The sequence below is a fragment of the Suillus paluster genome (assembly GCF_016628075.1).
Source record: "Suillus paluster strain FC165 chromosome Unknown EDB91scaffold_23, whole genome shotgun sequence".
NCBI lineage: Eukaryota > Fungi > Basidiomycota > Agaricomycetes > Boletales > Suillaceae > Suillus > Suillus paluster.
The window spans coordinates 111245-129398 of NW_024537583.1; the positions used below are offsets into that span (position 1 = coordinate 111245).

The 18154-nt window shown below is 48.8% G+C and overlaps 6 protein-coding genes across 6 annotated transcripts; 3 read left to right on the top strand and 3 right to left on the bottom strand.

Moving 5' to 3' along the window:
• Positions 1-469: 469 nt before the first annotated feature.
• Positions 470-3630, top strand: EDB91DRAFT_1237119 (uncharacterized protein; the record flags this gene model as incomplete). The annotated part of the gene is given in 11 exon segments (XM_041321545.1): positions 470-1036; positions 1064-1115; positions 1163-1333; positions 1389-2053; positions 2103-2420; positions 2440-2499; positions 2576-2636; positions 2686-2805; positions 2947-3027; positions 3206-3501; positions 3556-3630. The coding sequence occupies 11 exon segments, from the start codon at positions 470-472 to the stop codon at positions 3628-3630; spliced, it is 2466 nt and encodes an 821-aa protein (XP_041177561.1).
• Positions 3631-4609: 979 nt separating this feature from the next.
• On the top strand, positions 4610-6759 carry EDB91DRAFT_1237120 (purine-cytosine permease; the record flags this gene model as incomplete). Its single annotated transcript, XM_041321546.1, has 12 exons — positions 4610-4785; positions 4851-4940; positions 5001-5084; positions 5136-5159; positions 5211-5270; positions 5319-5475; positions 5522-5553; positions 5611-5797; positions 5916-6241; positions 6297-6358; positions 6415-6437; positions 6484-6759. The coding sequence occupies 12 exons, from the start codon at positions 4610-4612 to the stop codon at positions 6757-6759; spliced, it is 1497 nt and encodes a 498-aa protein (XP_041177562.1).
• Positions 6760-8560: 1801 nt separating this feature from the next.
• Positions 8561-11330, top strand: EDB91DRAFT_1130412 (cytosine-purine permease). Its single transcript, XM_041318599.1, has 12 exons — positions 8561-8878; positions 8942-9031; positions 9092-9175; positions 9230-9253; positions 9305-9364; positions 9421-9577; positions 9624-9655; positions 9707-9919; positions 9969-10014; positions 10066-10343; positions 10395-10456; positions 10512-11330. Exons 1-12 carry the CDS (start codon positions 8721-8723, stop codon positions 10853-10855), a joined length of 1548 nt encoding a protein of 515 aa, XP_041177563.1. The 5' UTR covers positions 8561-8720; the 3' UTR covers positions 10856-11330.
• A 199-nt stretch (positions 11331-11529) lies between these two features.
• On the bottom strand, positions 11530-12383 carry EDB91DRAFT_329159 (uncharacterized protein). Its single transcript, XM_041326877.1, has 2 exons — positions 12310-12383; positions 11530-12251 (listed from the first exon to the last, which is right to left on the bottom strand). Exon 2 carries the CDS (start codon positions 12143-12145, stop codon positions 11645-11647), a length of 501 nt encoding a protein of 166 aa, XP_041177564.1. The 5' UTR covers positions 12146-12251; positions 12310-12383; the 3' UTR covers positions 11530-11644.
• Positions 12364-13404, bottom strand: EDB91DRAFT_329093 (uncharacterized protein). Its single transcript, XM_041326876.1, has 2 exons — positions 13329-13404; positions 12364-13280 (listed from the first exon to the last, which is right to left on the bottom strand). The coding sequence occupies exon 2, from the start codon at positions 13241-13243 to the stop codon at positions 12524-12526; it is 720 nt and encodes a 239-aa protein (XP_041177565.1). The 5' UTR covers positions 13244-13280; positions 13329-13404; the 3' UTR covers positions 12364-12523.
• Positions 13405-16515: 3111 nt separating this feature from the next.
• On the bottom strand, positions 16516-18028 carry EDB91DRAFT_1081723 (uncharacterized protein; the record flags this gene model as incomplete). Its single annotated transcript, XM_041315408.1, has 7 exons — positions 16516-16872; positions 16981-17163; positions 17222-17295; positions 17430-17543; positions 17663-17758; positions 17810-17916; positions 17970-18028. The coding sequence occupies 7 exons, from the start codon at positions 18026-18028 to the stop codon at positions 16516-16518; spliced, it is 990 nt and encodes a 329-aa protein (XP_041177566.1).
• Positions 18029-18154: the final 126 nt, after the last annotated feature.

The window sequence follows — 18154 nt, forward strand, 5'->3', positions numbered from 1 at the left end:
CTGCCATGGGGAGAAGACAGGGGATTGTTCTCATTCAAGATTCTGGACCTACGTTCATGACCACCACGGACTTATCACCTCGGTCTCCACTGTCAAGAAATAGTCCAATGCAGGGTTCAGTGTGGATCACATCACTCCGAATAGAGGTTTAGGGTAAGCGCTGCCGCCACGCATACAGCCAACATCAGTCACTAGCTATCCTGTGTCTGACGAGCCATATTTTTTCAATTTATAGTATATACTTATGCTTCTACGTTCACTGATACCGACAGGTTTGTCCCACTTGCAGGACGTTTGCTTACAAAGCCCCAAGCCCCGGATCAATGTTGATGACGTATTCGAACCCAGCGGGTCCGACTATGCCGGCGGTAAGCCTTTTGCGTTGCTTACACAAGAACAACGAGGGTATGGAGCCCAGTACATATGATACTACAGCATTCTTGTCGCCCCCTTACTTCATGCATCACCCATGGCCTTACAGACCCTGATAGCCCTCGTCTTTGCATTCACATCTACCAGGACAAGTGTATCTGACCCAGAGAAGGGTCCAGGAGCCCTCAGTGAAACTTCCAATGGAAATAGGAACTCAAGCACTCGCGTTGACAATAACGAAGGAGACGACGCGGACGAGGGCGAGGGCGAGGGCGAGGGGAGAAACCTAGTTCAGGAAGCGCACCTGGACATAGACGTTGACGACGATGAAGACGGCTCACCGCCAAATGAGTCTGACTTAGGCCCACCGACCGACCCACTACAGCTGCCCGATTCTCCTGAAGAGCGCCCGTCGTTGTTGGCTCGGGCAAAGACATTCATGTTTCCGCCATCATCAGATGTCTTGTGCTTCGTACCAAACTACCGGTGCACTCCCCTTATATCTGGCATTGTGATACCATTCTCGATCTTGCTCGAGATCCCAGGGCTCACTGGGTACTGGTACATCCGCACCGAGGATTATGATACCATCCAAACTCGTCCTAACCCCGCTCTACTGGATACTGGCCTCGCATTTAGCATGACTTGCGCTGTCATCGCTAATGTATGTATCATCTTAAGGTTTCTTGAGAAGTGGGTCATGGCGACGACAATTTTATGTATCATATTTTTGTCCATACACGGTTTGTGCCTTGGTTCGAGCAAAGACGTGTATTGACATATGGTATAGATATAATCAATATTGTCGCTCTCACCATCTTTGGCGTGAGCCACCGATTCGACGACGGGTTCACCTACGGTGAAGCTTTCTGGATCACTGTCTGCTCCACCGTTGCATCTGTCATCACAAATGTGTCCCTTATCATCGACTTCATTCGCACGCCAGACTTCAAGACAAGCGGTATGTTCCCCATCTCCTATTATTCGCTTCACTCACCACTCTTAACATGACACAGGCAGTGGCCTCACCCGCAAGCAGCGCACACTGGTGATCATCCTCATCATCCTATTCACCTACATCGCACTCGGCTCTATGATAAATTCATTCATGCTTTCTCTCAGCTTCATTAACGGGCTTTATTTCACTGTCACATCAATCGAGACTATCGGCTTTGGCGACATTGTGCCTACTTCCCCTGGATCGAGAGTATTTATCTGCTTTTACGCCTTCTTTGGTATTGTGAACCTTGCCGTGGTGGTGGGCATGGTAGGGGAAACAGTGAGGGAAGGGCTGCACGTCGGTTATCTACGACGCTTGCAGGAAATTCGAGAACGACGGCGTGCATCACGGAGACGAAAAAATGCTGAAAGGCGATGGCGTTCAGCGGTTATATGGAAACTGCGAGACAAAGGTGCAAAGGTGTGGGTTCGGAAACATCGTTCAAAACAATCAGACTCGCTTTGGGCCAAGGTGAAGAGAAGGTTTTTCAACGCTGCCGAAAGGATTCCGCGTCCCTTGGATTATTCGCGGGGAATGCGTCTGAACCTCGAGGCGCTCACACACGATCAATTGGAAGCAGCAGCAATGGAGGCAGGCGTTCCACTTGATGCGTTGCTCCCACCAGAGTTTTACGAAGCGCAGATGCAGAATGACGACGACAGCAATGCTGATGACTTGGAGGTAATGTTCGTATTTGCCTTCTTGATATGATACTGATTACCGTGACAAGATGATTGCAAGCAAATATATGTCTGTCCCGCATCCAGTATATGGGATAAATGTGCGACATGGGACACTTCGGCCACTAACACATCAGCGGGTTGGCGCCATGGCAGCGCTCCTAACGAGATTTGCGATTGAATTTTCCGGACAAAGTGGACCGCAGGCTGCTATGGACGGTGTTAAACGTCCTAGCGAAGACTCTGCTTCGAATGCTAGACGTGGCTTGAGCATTGGCGGCGCAGGTGGAGGCGGACATAACGTTGAGAGCTCTGCGACGCTTGCGACGACCTCCAGCAGCGACGATATTAACACAGAATACGACTCCGTGGTTGCGAGCACTGGAGAAGAACGCTCTTTGGGTGCGCTCGTCTTTTTCGTGGGCATTGTTTGTTGTGTTCTGGATGGTGAGTTGGGGCGGTGTTGCTTCTCTCGCTTCCTGCTTCATTTCCAACATGTTACCGAGCGATCTGACAAACATAGGTTGGCGCGGCAATATTCAGTAAAACCGAAGGCTGGTCATATGGCTCGTCTATATATTTCTGTGCGTTTTTCGTGCCCTTTTGATGTAATGATGGTTTGAACTTGTTTAGGTTTTGTGGCTTTCACAACGATCGGATATGGTGATCTTGCACCCAGGACGCCTGCAGGTCGGTCTGTGTTCGTTGTGTGGGCCCTGCTCGGCGTCGCGACTGTGACTGTATTGATCTCTGGTACGTGTTTGCCCTCTCTTGGTGACTCCCCTTCGCTGATATCTTCTTTTTGCTTTCCTCCCTAATGTGTGTTTCTTCGTTATTCTGATACTTGCAACATATTCCAACGCCTGTACCATCAATGGAATGTTTCCATTGCAGTCGCCTCCGAGGCTTACTCCGAGCGCTACAAGGGTATGCTCCAAAGCGACTCTTTCGAGCGAGCCGTCACGCTGTACCGCAGTCGCATGAAGAAGACGTATACCACGAGGACCTCCCGGTCCCTATCTCAGCCTCTCCCTCAAGCTCAAATCCCGACCCAGATCCAGACTGAATCGCTGACTCCAGCCTCTCCAAATGTCCGCTTCCAACCCTATCATTCCTTTGGCGCCGTCTTCAGGGCTTCGACTACGCACGACAGTGTTTTCTGAGCAGGAGGACGAAGGCGGTGAGGGCAGCAAGCAGCCACAAGACACAGAAATGAACGCACCAGATCCAAATCTACGGGCACAGGACTTGCTCGAGACGCTCCCGCGGCATGTCTTAAACGAGACGCGTTCGTTCCAGGAGTACATGCGGTATCTGGGAAATAATGGCAAAGGTACGAACGCCTACGTGAATGAGCGGCTGAAGGCGCTCCTGGACGATGTACTTGGCGCGGGGGGTATGAAGGAGAGTGTGAAAATGAATCTTTTGAGGGATAAGGGTACCAGACAGGTGAGTTGGTATTCCTTTTTTGTTTTCGATGAATCAGGTTGATTGTCTTTTCAGATGCTTGTCACGTTAAGCATCGAGAGTGAGTCCCCGTTCATTCAGGTCGTCCGAAGGCTGTCAATTGACTGTTAGGGTAGAATCGCTGATGGAGCTGACGAGCGTCACGGAGGAGACGATTGCGGCAATTAATGACCGTGACCGTGTCGCTGCGGCCTTGGTAAAGGAGCAGGACAACAATGAGGTGGACGTCAGACTCATTAGAGGCTGAAGACGCGTGGCTGCAAGCGCTGTGGGAGGCAGTTGAACACGATGGACGCCTCATCATCATGTTTTTGCGGGGCAAGGGCGGTAATCGCAGGCGAGGCTCGCCAGGTGCAGACTGCACATCTTGAGGATGACAGGTCGCACCTTCCAAAGGGAGACTTTGGTATGTAAACATTTAAAGTGTTTTTCTCAGTGAAGTTCAATTGGCAGGTGGAAGAGACTTCGGAATTTTGTTTCGGTGCGGGGATATCCCCGAACGGTCTGAAATATCATACGTGTATCATATTAGAACTTACTTACAGAAACAGGCATTATGACCTAGGGCCCCCCTCGCTGATCCCGGAGTACTCGCGCGTAGGTATTTTCAAAACAATCGTGTGTATCTGGCGCGTGTCTGACTTCTAGGTTAAGCATATCTATGAAGCTATCGACTTTGGCACATGTACTTAGAACCTCCCCTCCCTAGTACGTAGTAGCTTAGTCAGTACCTAGGGTCTGCTTGTCTCCGTCGGAGCCCATGACGTTCATTCATGCATTACACACCTACATAAGCATCACCATCCTATAGAGCTTGACCCTATTCTAAGTTTACTCCCTGCGTCTCTGGGTTACAGTTCTAACGTTCTTTTGGGAGAACTGAGGTTACAGGCTTTGATACGATGGCAAGATGGCGACATGATGGCCGCTAGGCGCTTTGAGCCTCAGATGGATGATGTTTTTATAATTCGGATCCTATTTAGGCATGCTCCGAGATCGAGACCTGGTCGCTTCAACACGACGCCCAGTTGGCGTTCTCACGACGTGGTCATCCAAACTGAAACTTTTCAGGTCAATTACTGCTCAAGCAATGCCGCAGTCTGACGTGACAGTCGAGCGGAAGCAAGCAGAGTCCAACTCCAGTTCTACGCCCGATTTGGCCTCGGATAAGCCTGCGGGGAATGATCTGGAAGACAACCGCTATCATACCGGATTCCTGAGACGTACCACACTGTTACTTGCTCGGTATGGAATCGAAACGCATGGGTGAGTGAGATGGTGGCGCTGTGATATCTGTCTGAAGCATTTTGACTGGCATGTACTTGGATCAGGATCGCGCCGGTGCCAGCGGAGGAACGTCTCGAGACTCGATGGTACCAAATGTTTTTCGTTTGGTTTTCTGCTAACATGAATATCTTAACGTACGTCCTGAGTTCCGTCCCGATCCTCGTACTTTCCACTGAACCACTTAACACCTGCAGATTCAGCACTGGTACTGTGGGACCTGCATTTTTTGCCCTGGGAGCGAATGACTCTATAATCATCATTGTCATCGTTGATCTGGTGTAAGTGCATTTGATTCATACCCATATTGAGCTGGGGCTAATGATAACTAGGGTTTGCTTATTGCCTGCGTTCTTGTGAGCTTTACCATTTTTCTTTGAACATTTCCGGGGGCTCATAGCGTACAGCGCTGTTTTCGGGCCAAAGCTCGGCACGCGAGCTATGGTACAAGCAAGGTTCTCGTGGGGGTGTGTTCTGTTTTTGATTGTCATCATCATTCGCTGACGAACATCAAGGTATTTCGGTGCCATCATACCGACCGTCTTGAATGTCTTCTCCATGCAAGGTTTCCTGATCTTGAACTGCATCGTCGGTGGACAAACACTAGCTAGCCTGTCTTCTCACCTTGACGATACTCTTGGTATTGTCATCATTGGTATCATATCTCTTGTGGTATGTCAGACTTGTTGGTGTTGCACCAAAATAACAAGTTTCGAAGGTAACTTTCTGTGGATACCGCATTATTCACTGGTGGGATCACTTAACCACGCACTCTCCGAAGATTTCTGATCGACTTTTGATTCATAGGTACGAAAGTATCGCCTGGATCCCAAATGTAGTCGCTTTTATTACTATGCTCGGTGTCGGTTACCCACAACTACGTGACAACCAATCGGTTCCCGTCTCTCCAGCAACTGCCGCTGAGGTTATCTCTTTTGCGTCCATTCTCGCTTCCAGCATTCTCAGTTGGTGTCCCATGACCCCTGACTATGGTGTATACCACAGCCCTGCTGCTTCCTCGTGAGCTTCCTCGTATCATGCACGGGCTCTCCTTAACATATTTATAGTGCGAGAATTTTTATCTACACGTATCTTGCGTTTTTCACCGCTAGTGTAAGTCCCCATACTGTTATCAGCGTCGTCGTAACATTCTTGAAAAGGTGACCGCCCACACCCTCGGTGCTGCATTCGCAGCCGCAGCTCCTAACGTGCCTGCTTGGAATACAGGATTTAACAACAGCTCTTCCGTTGGTGGCTTGTTATACAGCGTGTTGCTACCTACCGGCGCATTTGGAAAACTCCTGACTGCCCTGGTTGCCCTCAGCATACCCAGCGCCTGTGCACCGACGATGTATACGTTCAGCACCAGCTTCATGGCTGTCGCCACGTGGTTCGCTGCGGTGCCCAGATGGGTGTATATTCTCATCTCGGAAGGAATGTGAGTGTCTTCCGGTGGATGTGTACCTCATTGACGCTCATAATTCGCATTCAAGTCTGATACCGGTGGCCATTGTTGGTGCCAAAAGGTTTTATACTACGTTTGTTGACATCCTTAGTACGAGTCTCAAACATCGATATCTTGTTATTAGTGCTAACATGCTGGTTCCTTAGACATCATTGGATATTGGTCATCAGTATTTTCTGCCATCATCCTCACTGAACATCTGTTATTTCGACGAGCCTCAGTTTTCTGAGGATCAGTATCCCATCATGACTTGGTCCTCATATGCTCTCTTACCTAACGGTATCCCAGCGGTCGTGGCTTTCGTGTGCGCCTGTGGAGCTCTTGTTCCATTCATGTCACAAGCTTGGTATGTAGGTCCAGTGGCGAGGCATGGAAGCGGGGACGTTGGGGTGTATGTTGGGTTTGTGGTGGGGGCTATCACCTATGCGTTGACGAGAAGTTTCGAGAAGATGTGGCACAATAAGAAGATGAGTAAATCAGATGCTTGCTAGTAGTCCCTAATGCTTTTGAGTGTTTGATATCGAGAGATGATGATACAAGTCGTTGTACTATTGGTTACCACTCACTCGTGCAGTCCCACATTTCGTGCAGTCACGCAAATGTCACGGAAAGTCACGGAATAGTCACACTGTCCGATTTCGCAGTCCGCTCGACACGCTGTGGATTAGATATTAGGAAGATATGTACGAGTGTACCAGTGGCTAGTATGTAGTAATCTAATTGAATATGTATTGCGAGTTGCCGGAGTAATGAAAAGGGAGACTATTAGGATGCCCGGACAGCAATGGCTGTGATGATGTAGATATGACAGGAGCGGTTGTTGAGAGTACAGCGGGGCCAACATGATGTAGGTGGTTCGGATAAGGAATGGGGAGAGATCCTTGCATTTGCGGAAAAAATGGTGGCTGCAGGTAGAACATATTGTTGGCTGCCGTGGGGAGAGGAGTACTTGCTGAAGGTGTTGAGTTTTCATTCGAAGTTGGGTTGGCAACGGCAACAGCAACGGCAACAGGCCTGCCAGTGCGTCGTTTTGAACCATATAGCGCCGAAAATCGAGGATTATCTGCAAGGGCTGTGCGAGTGTCAGGATCTTTCAAGTGAGCTTTGATCCGTGCAGCAAGATCAGCGATTTTTCCGTCTCTCGAGAGTCCGAGTGCTCCGGCAAGTGCTTCGAGATCTTCTTTCCGTTTGTATGATGTGAAGGGACTATCAAATGTCCTCGTCGTGATGCTGTTGTGAATGCGTGCGATACGAGCTCCTGGATGGCGGCTTGAATGCGAGCCTCTTTGGTGGGATCTCGGGGACCTTTCCGCTTCCCACCGACTCGAGTGCGCGCCATCCGTGCGGCAAGTAGACACGTCCAGACGCGTTGCCACCAACGTGTCTGAGTTGAAACTCCGCTACGGCATCGGACGGCAGGTGACAATGGAAGTGACAAAAGCCTTTGTCACAAGCAAACATTTATCTCTCTTGTTTCTTGTCCGAATGCATCCGTCTAAGCTCGTAAGATGTTCTTGTGTATTATTATTTCAAATGGACATAGTAGTTTGAAGATTTGTAGTAGGAAAAGTGTGGTTTTGGAGGATGCACGAAATGTGGGACTGCACGAGTGAGTGGTAACCAATAGTACAACTATAAACAGCACGCATCTTTACATGGCAGGGAACACTTGCCTATGGCCCATTTTCCCTTGCAAGTCGAGATGCGGTGGTTGCAGCAGCGTTAAAGGTGATTCTTGCGATTCCTGCATGAGTCTCATCCTGTGCGCAATTTTTGTTGCAGATACCGCTGAAAGCTTATGAGGGCGGTTTGATTGGAGGTACATTCCTTGAAGGTAATATCGAGATGCGTGCAATGCGTAATTCCGTTGTTCAATATTCAATGCGCAGTTGTTTTCGCTATTGTGAGCGTTGGGTCGTTCGCAGATCTGAACTTTGCGCACTCACTGGCATCATGATGGGAACCAACGGTGACGATGTTCATCGATTGCTGTCTTCTTTCTACTCCTTAGCAGGTTAAGCATGTCTATGAAGCCATCCTAGGCTACATGGTTACATGTATAAGCGTTCAGACGTTCAAGGCATCATCGACATCGTAGTGATAAGTTTGATAATATGTAAAAAATCCAGGGCCCAAGCTGAGCGAGGCAGATCGAGGTAAGCTCGTGACCAGCCTGGCGTATACTCAAAAAAATTCTCACCATCTTAAATTGACGGATATAGTCAGACTGGTTACGAGTCTAAGATCGAGGCGCTTGATTCGATTAATCATGATGCATGATGTTCTAGATTATCTATGTGGTAATTTGGAAAGTTTCGGGTCCCACTTATGGTATTTAACCCGAGGTCGAACGTCGTTTCAATTCAGCGATATGAACCCGATTGCAACTGGCACTGACGCTGTTTTACCAAACTGAAAAAAAAAAAGAAACATTAGGTCAATTATTGCACCAATGCAGCCCGACCCTGTGGACCGGAAGCAGGCCGAGTCCAACTACTATTCGACACCCGATTTGTTTTCAGACGAGCACGCGAGTAATCTACCGGACAATCACGGATTTCTCAGACGTACCACTTTGCTGCTTTCTCGGTATGGGATTGAAACGCATGGGTGAGTGAGAGGTATTGATGTGATATTCCAGTTTGTAACATTCCTACCTGGTACTTGAATTAGCATCACTCCAGTGCCAGCGGAGGAACGCCTCGAGACTCGCTGGTACCAAATGTTTTTCGTCTGGTTCTCTTCTAACATGAATATCTTGGCGTGCGTCTTCAGTTCAGTATCGACCTTAGTGCTTTCCGCTGAATGACTTGGCACCTGCAGATTCGGCACTGGTACTGCTGGACCTGCATTTTTTTCCTTGGGAGTTCGCGACTCTATAATCATCATCGTGATCGTTAACCTGGTGTAAGTTGCAATAGCTCATGAGATCTCGATTTGCGGTGAATGACTATCAGCTAGATCGTGTTTGTTGCCTGCTTTCTTGTGAGATTTACTTATTCTTCTGTAGGCGTTGGGGATCTTATAGTGTGCTAGTGCTGTTTTCGGGCCAAAGCTTGGAATGCGAGCTATGGTACAAGCAAGGTTCTCGTGGGGGTGGGTGATCTTTCCTTGTTGTTCGATTGCAGTGTCGTTTGCTGATGTCCGTCAAGGTATTTTGGTGCGATCATACCAGCCGTCCTGAATGTTTTCTCCTTGGAAGGATTCCTTATCTTAAACTGCATCATTGGTGGACAAACGATAGCAAGCTTGTCTCCTCAACTTGACGATACTCTCGGAATTGTCATCATCAGTATCATATCTCTTATGGTATGTTGCAATTACTCGTGCTGCACCAAAATGACAGGCTTCAAAGGTCACTTTTTGTGGATACCGTGTTATTCATTGGTGGGATCAGTCAAATATTTGCATTATACAGAATTCTGACCGAATTCATAGGTACGAAAGTATTGCGTGGATTCCAAATGTAGTTGCCTTTATCACCATGCTGGGTGTCGGTTATCCGCAACTACGCGAAAACCAATTAGCTCCCGTTCCTCCAGTAACACCTGCCAATATCATCTCTTTTACGTCCTTAATTGCGTCTAATATTATCGGCTGGTGTCCCATGATCCCCGACTATGGCGTGTACCATAGCCCTGATGCTTCTTCGTGAGCCTCCTCTGACCATCGCTGCAGGGTCTCTCTAACATCCCTATAGTACGAGGATTTTTATCTACACGTATCTTGCGTTTTTCACCGCTAGTGTAAGCCCATATACACAGTCATTAGTGGCATATTAACATTCTTTTGAACAGGTGACTGGCCAAGCTCTAGGTGCTGCATTCGCAGCCGCAGCTCCGAGCGTGCCTGCTTGGAACGCAGGGTTTGACAACAGCTCTTCCGTCGGTGGCTTGTTTTACAGCGTGTTGTTACCTACTGGCGTATTCGGAAAAGTCCTGACTGCTTTGGTTGCTCTCAGCATACCCAGCGCCTGCGCACCAACGATGTATACGTTCAGCAACAGTTTCATGGCAATAGCTACGCGGTTTGGTGCGGTGCCTAGATGGGTGTATATCCTCATCTCAGAAGGAATGTGAGTGTTATCGAGTGCGAACCTCAGCGATGCTCACGATTTGCCTTCAAGTCTCATACCAATGGCCGTTGTTGGTGCGAAAAGGTTTTACACCACCGTTGTTGACGTACTTGGTACGAGTCTCAAATATCGGTATCTATGATTAGCGCCAACAAGCTGATCCCTCAGACATCGTTGGCTACTGGTCATCAATCTTTGCTGCGATAATCCTCACAGAACACGTATTATTCCGACGAGCCTCGTTTTCTGAGGATCAATATCCCATCACGACTTGGGCTTCGTATGCTCTCTTACCTAGCGGTATTCCAGCGGTTGTGGCCTTCGTATGCGCCGGTGGAGCACTTGTTCCATTCATGTCACAAGCTTGGTATGTAGGACCCGTGGCGAGGCAGGGCAGTGGAGACGTTGGTGTGTTCGTAGGGTTTGTGGTGGGAGCTATCACTTACGCGTTGGCGAGGAGTTTCGAGGGGATGTGGTACAAAAAGGCGATGAGTAAATCAGAGGTTTATTAGTCGCTTCAGATTCTCCGAAGGTTTTGATGCTAGAGTTCTATGATGGACAGCAAGTACATATCAGGTCAATGCTCGAAATCGTTCTCATGACCAGATGAATTCTCAATCGCATCGGTAAACATCTTAACCCCAGTCACATCGAGAACGCCATCGTCCTGCGCTAGATATGCCTCTCAAATCTCATTATGCCTTGCTGGGACAGGGGAGTTCAACCTCCAAGTCACGTCTCGTGGATCCAACGTTCGGGAGCACTGCTCTCTAAAATCCTGCGGGGGTCGTACTGGGTCGTAGGAATTCAGAATCGTGACAGGTTGTTGTACTATGCCGGACGCGGGGGCAGGTTCTAGCGCTACGGTTAACACTAAGGTGATGTTACTCAGAAACTTACTTACTCTATGGTAACCTCGTGAGACACGAGCTGTTTGGTTTCCGAGGCTCGTCTCTAGACTATGGAGGACGGAAGTATAACCTGGCTTGAACCTGAGGAGCAAGATGAATTGCGATGGGGCGGATGAAGTACAAGATATGGTAAACTGTATATATGGTTCTACATGATACATATATTAAGTATTTGTCCGTGCCCTGAGAGAGGTGGGGCACGAAGAGGAAAGAGGAGGTGTGTGTGCACTGCCGCATGCGATAGTATACTTAAAGGTAATGCATAATTTACCCTATGGAAGATCCTCGAAAGTCCACGTCAATGTTATGAGACTGATACATTACTATTAATAAAATAAGCACGAGCATGCTCACAGCGAAAGACTATCCGAATGAGCTGTCATCAACCGCCTACTCCGAGCAATTCTTGACAATAAGGTTGCGGAGAACCTTGCGGGACTCTGCGATGCGATGAATAAAGTCGACCGGGGTGCCCGGGTCTTCAACAAGCGTTGTGACGCATGCATGGTCTTTGAAAAGCATCCCAAGACTTTCGAATTCCTGCCCGTAGGTATTCCACCAGTTCTCCATAATTGGTTCATCCTCCAATCCCGTGACGACGACGACAATCGGAACCTTCTTCCGGCAGATCGTGGAGTACACATGGTTGTAGTGTCGAAGAAGGGCATGACGGGCTCTGGTGCTCTGCACACAGTATACCAAAAGGTCGATACCATCCGATACAGGGCTCGTGAGCTTAGCTAGTAAGCCATTCAAGCCCTTTTTTGCCTGTGCTGCTGGGACCGTCCCTTCAGTCCCTTCATCGAAACCTACGGTGTCAAACAGAGCGTATTCCTGGCCGGAAATGTTCACTTTATAGCTTTGATGGCGGAAGGTGCATCCAGTAGGCATCGACAGATGTCTTCGCGAGCTGTTTTTGTGCGATTGCGTTGATGACTGAACTCTTCCCTGAACCGCTTTCGCCGAAGATGACAACGTTTCTTGCCCGCGACCGGGTCTGATAAATTTTATAAGATTTCTTGGCTGCGATGCGGTTCAAGGAGTAGGGCACATACTTTGTTGTTCAATGAAACGTTTAGAACCGGTGGTGCTGGTTGTCCGTGTTCGGGTCCCGGAATGCTGGTTAATCCTAGGTCACGGTGTGCAGCTTCAGAAAACGCCCCACTGTGCCGGTAATCACTGGGTTGGCTCGAAGAAGACGAGCTCCTAGAGCGGAGGTCGAGTGCCTCTCGGTGGATAACCTCAAGCGATATGCTCTCATACAGGTCACTAGGATTGCTGTGATGATCGAAGCGGAGCTTGAGCAGCGTTAGATAAGGTGATGAGGAAGTCAAGGTGATCGTCAGCAGGATATGGTACAGCCAGTTCACGTGACAGATGAACAGCCTCATATAAATGATCGACATTGCCGGTTTGTTCAAAGCACGCGTAGAGGTCTCCGGCAAGCATGTACAGCGAGCAAGCCCGTTGTTGATGCTGTGGTGGACAAAGTTCGAGAACAGTTCGCCGAAGCGATACGCTCTCGTTTGAGGGATCTCTAGGAAGAGTATTGCACTGCTCGATGACGTATAGGACGCCGGTATTCTCGAGGGCTACTCGGTAAATATAGCTGCCCTCCGCACAAAGCGGCAGTAGAGAGTGGTAAAGCTCCACAGCCTCATGGAGGACGGCATGGTCCTTCTGATCCATGATGTAACGCTTTTGGAGAGCACGGCAGAGGTTGAAGATGTATAATGGGTGATCGGGGTGCTCTCGGGGACAAAATTCGAGCGCAGAGCGGAAGAGGGAAATGGCATGGTCAATGTCGGTTGGAATGTTCTTGGTACAGCCACATAGAATGGCATAGGCAAGGTTGGAGAGGGCTGCGGCGTGCTCTGGAGAACCATGGGGACATTTTTCAAGCACTGCTTGGAAGGCTCGAATGGCATAATCGAGATCACCTGGGAATGTTGCTCTTCCAGAAGAGAGCGTATAAATCCCTTGCCACATCAGTGGCGCGACCGATCTCGCTGTTAATATGAGAATACTTTGACTGTATTTAGTGGTGAGCATAAGGTTATGGGGTATGGTGTACCTGTACAGTACTGCCCACAGGGCGCTGCGCTATGTTTGTACGCCGTGCTTTCAACACAAGAGATGGGCACTGATTATTAACAGCCGACGCTGGTGATATTTCTGAACCGCTATCAGGGAATGACAATATTTGCGGAATGTGAGGGCTCACCGAACGGTGACTGCTTGTGTGCGAGCAATTCTTGTAAAGTTGTCTCAAGTGTACCCACAAGCTCGCCTCGACCGAGTATTGGTTCGCACTCAAATGAGGCGCGAATTTCGAAGCGGATTGCTCTCGAGAAGAAGGGTATGAAGTACCGGGGGCGCCCACGTATGATGAGTGTCTCGTTCCAAGAAACACTGTAATCGGCCATTAGCAGCCTTTATGGCGGTGTTCCACTGACCGCATGGGGTGGAGACCAGGACATAAAGGCCAGCGGGCATACGGTTAGAGGGAATGGCGAGGTTTCTGCCAGCAATTACTGTATGCATGCGGGAATGTGAGGAATTAAAGGGGAACGATGGCGAGAGGTGTATATACCTTCCAGTTCTAAACCATATTCGCCACTGGCACGACTCGAAATATTTGACACGGTGGATGTAAAGGTGTGAGGTTGCTTCATCGAGAGACAAGTGGCGCAAGTTGCATGATCAGGAAAGTACTAGTCGGGCAGTTTTATGGATATCATTGGGAGGTGAGCTGAGCGTGGTCTGCGGCGTGAGCCTTGTGCCCCGCATGGATTTGTAAATTGATGATGTCACCTTGTGAATACACCATGCAAGTCATACGTATTACTTACCTGCAAATTTGTTTCAGTAGGTTTGGCGAGACAATATTTAATTTAATAGCGATCAGGCACCGACATAAACATAATATTAAATTACTTCCGTGGAAACAAACTCGACCACGTTCCCATTTTCTCATTGGCTGAAACAAACTCGCACCAAGTGGCAGCTTTCTGCTCTCTATCTCCCACACGACCCTCCGAGATCGCACCCGGATGAAATGTTGGAGAAGGACCATGTAGTAAGTCCAGTGGAAAACGAAAACTATGAGGTTTCACTGTTCTTGCAATGTTTTTAGCTAGTAGAGATTGCTATAACCTGGTTCCTGTCTCTTGCAGACAGCTCCAGACTCCAGACATATCGATGCGGACAAAGCACATTTCGTGATGAACCTCTTCGCCAACGGAACACCCGTTATACAGCATTACACCCGTCAAGTCTTCTGTGACAGGATGCCCATCATACTTACAGCATTACCACCGTCTCTTCCCTGACGCGACACCCATTATACAGCATCACGCCCGTTGGAGTGGGGCACCACTTCACCGTCTCGTCCCTGACGGGATCATACAGCACCACACCCATGATTTTGCTGATCCGCGTATAATTCAATATCCGCGCGGCGGCAACCTTGTTTTCGTTCCCTCATTGAACATCCATTCGATCATGATCGATGTCATACATCATGCATCATGGTTGAAGAACGGTAAAACTATTTTCCCATTCCAGTTTTACCTGGCCCAACGCCAGCGAAGGTCCAAGCAAAGTTGTGAGGCAACAAAAGATGGCGGGAAGCGATGATTTGAACACGTGCCCGCACTTGTGCCACATTCATTTGCCTTCCTAGAGAGTTGTCGCTTGTGACGGGATGTCGATAGCCGTCTCGAGAGGTCCTGTCTCTATACACTGCTCTGTGCTAGAAGCAAGTCAAATCTGCAATGCACCCTCGAAGCAGTGTGTTTCTTGAACTTTCTTTGGAGAATTGCGAGCTAGAGATCCTCGTACATCTTTGTGATGACGGTATCATCCAGAAATCGAATCATATCGCTCTCTAACTGAGTCAAAGCATTAAGAAATCAATGACTTCCATGACATTCGCACACGCGTTACTGAGTTAAAACTTTATGGGGAGCCGGGTACTATGTTGTAACCGGAAGGTGAAGTCGAGATTACCTTGAGGTAAGGGGTCCAAGGTGCAAAGCCACATGAAGTAAACGAGGCATTCACTGGCAGAAGATACACACAGCAAATTATGTAGCCGCACACTAGATTACAGTTGGTGACCGTGGTACTAAGCGCCGGACAAGTTGGTATTATATATGTATCTGTCCCTTTGCTTAACAAAAAGAACGTGTTATTCGCACAGTACGGCGGAGCATCAGTGAACGGGCATGACATTCAGCAACGAGATGCATGTTTTGCGCCTGTAAACAGTGATGCATAGACAGTACATACCTGCCAATACACGAAAATGTCAAAATCAAGATCTCGCATCTGAGTATACAATAGTACGGCATCAACGAGCGCCCTGTTCTGTGAGACACTGCCTGATGGCGAGTGCGTTGTGTCTCATATGGTGATGACCTTCCCCGTCTCTGGCTTCGTAGGCATCTGCATGGCGGGTATGTGTTTAGCGGCAGGAAGGAGGACAAATCACCTACTGATGTAACTAGTACTACACATTAACAACGTCACGCCCAAACTCGACATCTGCTTCCTCAGGATAGCCGTTTACAGTGCTGAGGTGGCGGGGCGCCGGTATGGGCGGAAATGAGTGGTGGAAATGACTAAGAGGTGGGGAGAGAATGAAGCGAGCGTGTAGCAAGACTTAAGCGCTGAGCAATAGCGCGGGCGGGAACGAGGATACAAGGATGAGGACGCGCGAAGGTGAACCAGATTCACGTAAGTAATGGCCCTGCAAGGCGCAGTGGGCGAGGAGGCAGCCACCCTCGGTTAACATGCTTGCAACGACGGGAAGCAGCACTGAGCAGGTCCACTGAGTGGTTTCCGGTGCTTTCCAGCGTCGATCATTCATTAAACACGGCTGTCAGCATGTCATTTGGAGATTCCGTCCTAAAAATTCTCGAACTGGCTTGTAATCCAGCATGATGCTATGAACGCGGAGTTACCGCAATTTGAAACTGGTCTGAGAAAAATGCATGTGACGTCTTGTGGTGAATTTTTGTGATGGGGCGGGTGGAATATAAGACATGGTAAACTAAAAATATATGGTTCTACGTGATACAGGCATTGAGTAAATATTGAGTGTTTATCCGTGCCCTAAGAGAGAGGTGGGGCGCGAAGAGAAAAGAGGAACTCGAAGACGCATATAAAAGTAATGCATAATTTACCCTATGGCATGGGGGATCCGAGACCGATAAATAAAATGAGCGTGAGCATGAGCACGAGCATGTTATCACCGCTCACAGCAAGGCTATCTGAACAAGCTGTCGGCAACCGCCTACTCCGAGCAATTCTCTACAATGAGTCTGCGCAGAACCTTTGCGGGACTCTGCGATGCGATGAATCAAGTCGTCCGAGGCGCCCGTGTCTTCAACAAGCGTTGTGACGCATGCATGGTCTTTGAAAGGCATCCCAAGACTTTCGAATTCCTTCCCGTAGGTATTCCACCAGTTGCCTATAACTGGCTCGTTCTCCAATCCCGTGACGACGACGACAATCGGAACCTTCTTCCGGCAGATCGTGGAGTACACATAGGTTGTAGTTTCGAACAAGGGCACGACGGGCTCTGGTGCTTTGTACGCAATACACCAAAAGATCTATACCATCCTGATCCAGGGCTCGTGAGCTTAGCCAGTAAGCCCTTTCAAGCCCTTTTTCGCCTGTGCTGCTGGAACCGTCCCTTCAGTCCCTTCATCGAAACCTACGGTGTCAAACAGAGCGTATTCCTGGCCGGAAATGTTCACTTTATAGCGCTGATGGCGGGAAGTGCATCCAGCAGCATCGCCAGATGTCTTCGCGAGCTTTTTTTGTGCGATTGCGTTGATGACTGAACTCTTCCCTGAACCGCTTTCGCCGAAGATGACAACGTTTCTTGCCCGCGACCGGGTCTGATAAATTTTATAAGATTTCTTGGCTGCGATGCGGCTCAAGGAGTAGGGCACATACTTTGTTGTTCAATGAAATGTTTGGAGCCGGTGGTGCTGGTTGTCCGTGTTCGGGTCCCGGAATGCTGGTTAATCCTAGGTCACGGTGTGCAGCTATTTTTACACGCCGTGCTTTCAACACAAGGGATGTACACTGAGAATTAACAGCCGGCAGTGACACTTCTGAGCGGCTATCAGGGATGACAACGTCAAAAAATGCGAGGACTCACCAAATTGTTCATCATGTGCGAGCAATTCTTTTAAACTCATCTCAACGGTACCTACAAGCTCGCCTCGACCGAGCATTGGTTCACACTCAAATGTAGCGCGAATCTCAAGGTGGACTGTTTTCGAGGTGCTGGAGAAAAAGGGCATGAAACATCGGGGGAACATGAGGGGGCGCCCACGTATGTTGAGGGTCTCATTCCACGAAACACTGCAGTCAGCCCTTGGGGCCATTAACTGGCGGTGTTCCAGTAACCATAGGGGGTGGTGACAAGGACATAGAGACCAGTGGGGGTGCGGCCAGATGGAACAGCGAGGTTTTTGCCAGTGATGACTACGGGATTGATGTGAGCAATGGAGGGAGGATGATTGGAAGTGCATATACCTTCCAGAGCCAACACGTATTCGGCACGACACATATTTAACATGGATAAGGCAAGGTGTAAGGTGTAAGGTGGAGGATGAGGAAGGTAAGCAGCAAGAGGGTCATTTCTGAGAGGAAGAACTTGGGATGCACTGAGTTTTAAGACGGTACAACCACGCACGGGTAAGAGCGGTCCGACTTGATCTCGAATCTGGATGGTTCTATATAGAGGCTGAACATGGTGTAAACGGACGAAGGGATAAGCGACTTGAAGGCAGTACATACCATACGGTTAAGACTCGGAACGATACTAGCTACGTTATATAGATCAAATACTCTAATCTATATTAATGGCAGCTGTGTAGG

Excerpts from the sequence above, each read along its gene's own strand:
- EDB91DRAFT_1130412 (XM_041318599.1), top strand. The coding sequence starts at position 8,721 with ATGCAGCCCGACCCTGTGGACCGGAAGCAGGCCGAGTCCAACTACTAT. Across the intron at positions 8,879-8,941 it reads TATGGGATTGAAACGCATGG|CATCACTCCAGTGCCAGCGG; the intron begins GTGAGTGAGAGG and ends TACTTGAATTAG. Across the intron at positions 10,457-10,511 it reads CACCGTTGTTGACGTACTTG|ACATCGTTGGCTACTGGTCA; the intron begins GTACGAGTCTCA and ends CTGATCCCTCAG.
- EDB91DRAFT_329159 (XM_041326877.1), bottom strand. The coding sequence starts at position 12,145 with ATGCCTACTGGATGCACCTTCCGCCATCAAAGCTATAAAGTGAACATT.
- EDB91DRAFT_329093 (XM_041326876.1), bottom strand. The coding sequence starts at position 13,243 with ATGTGGCAAGGGATTTATACGCTCTCTTCTGGAAGAGCAACATTCCCA.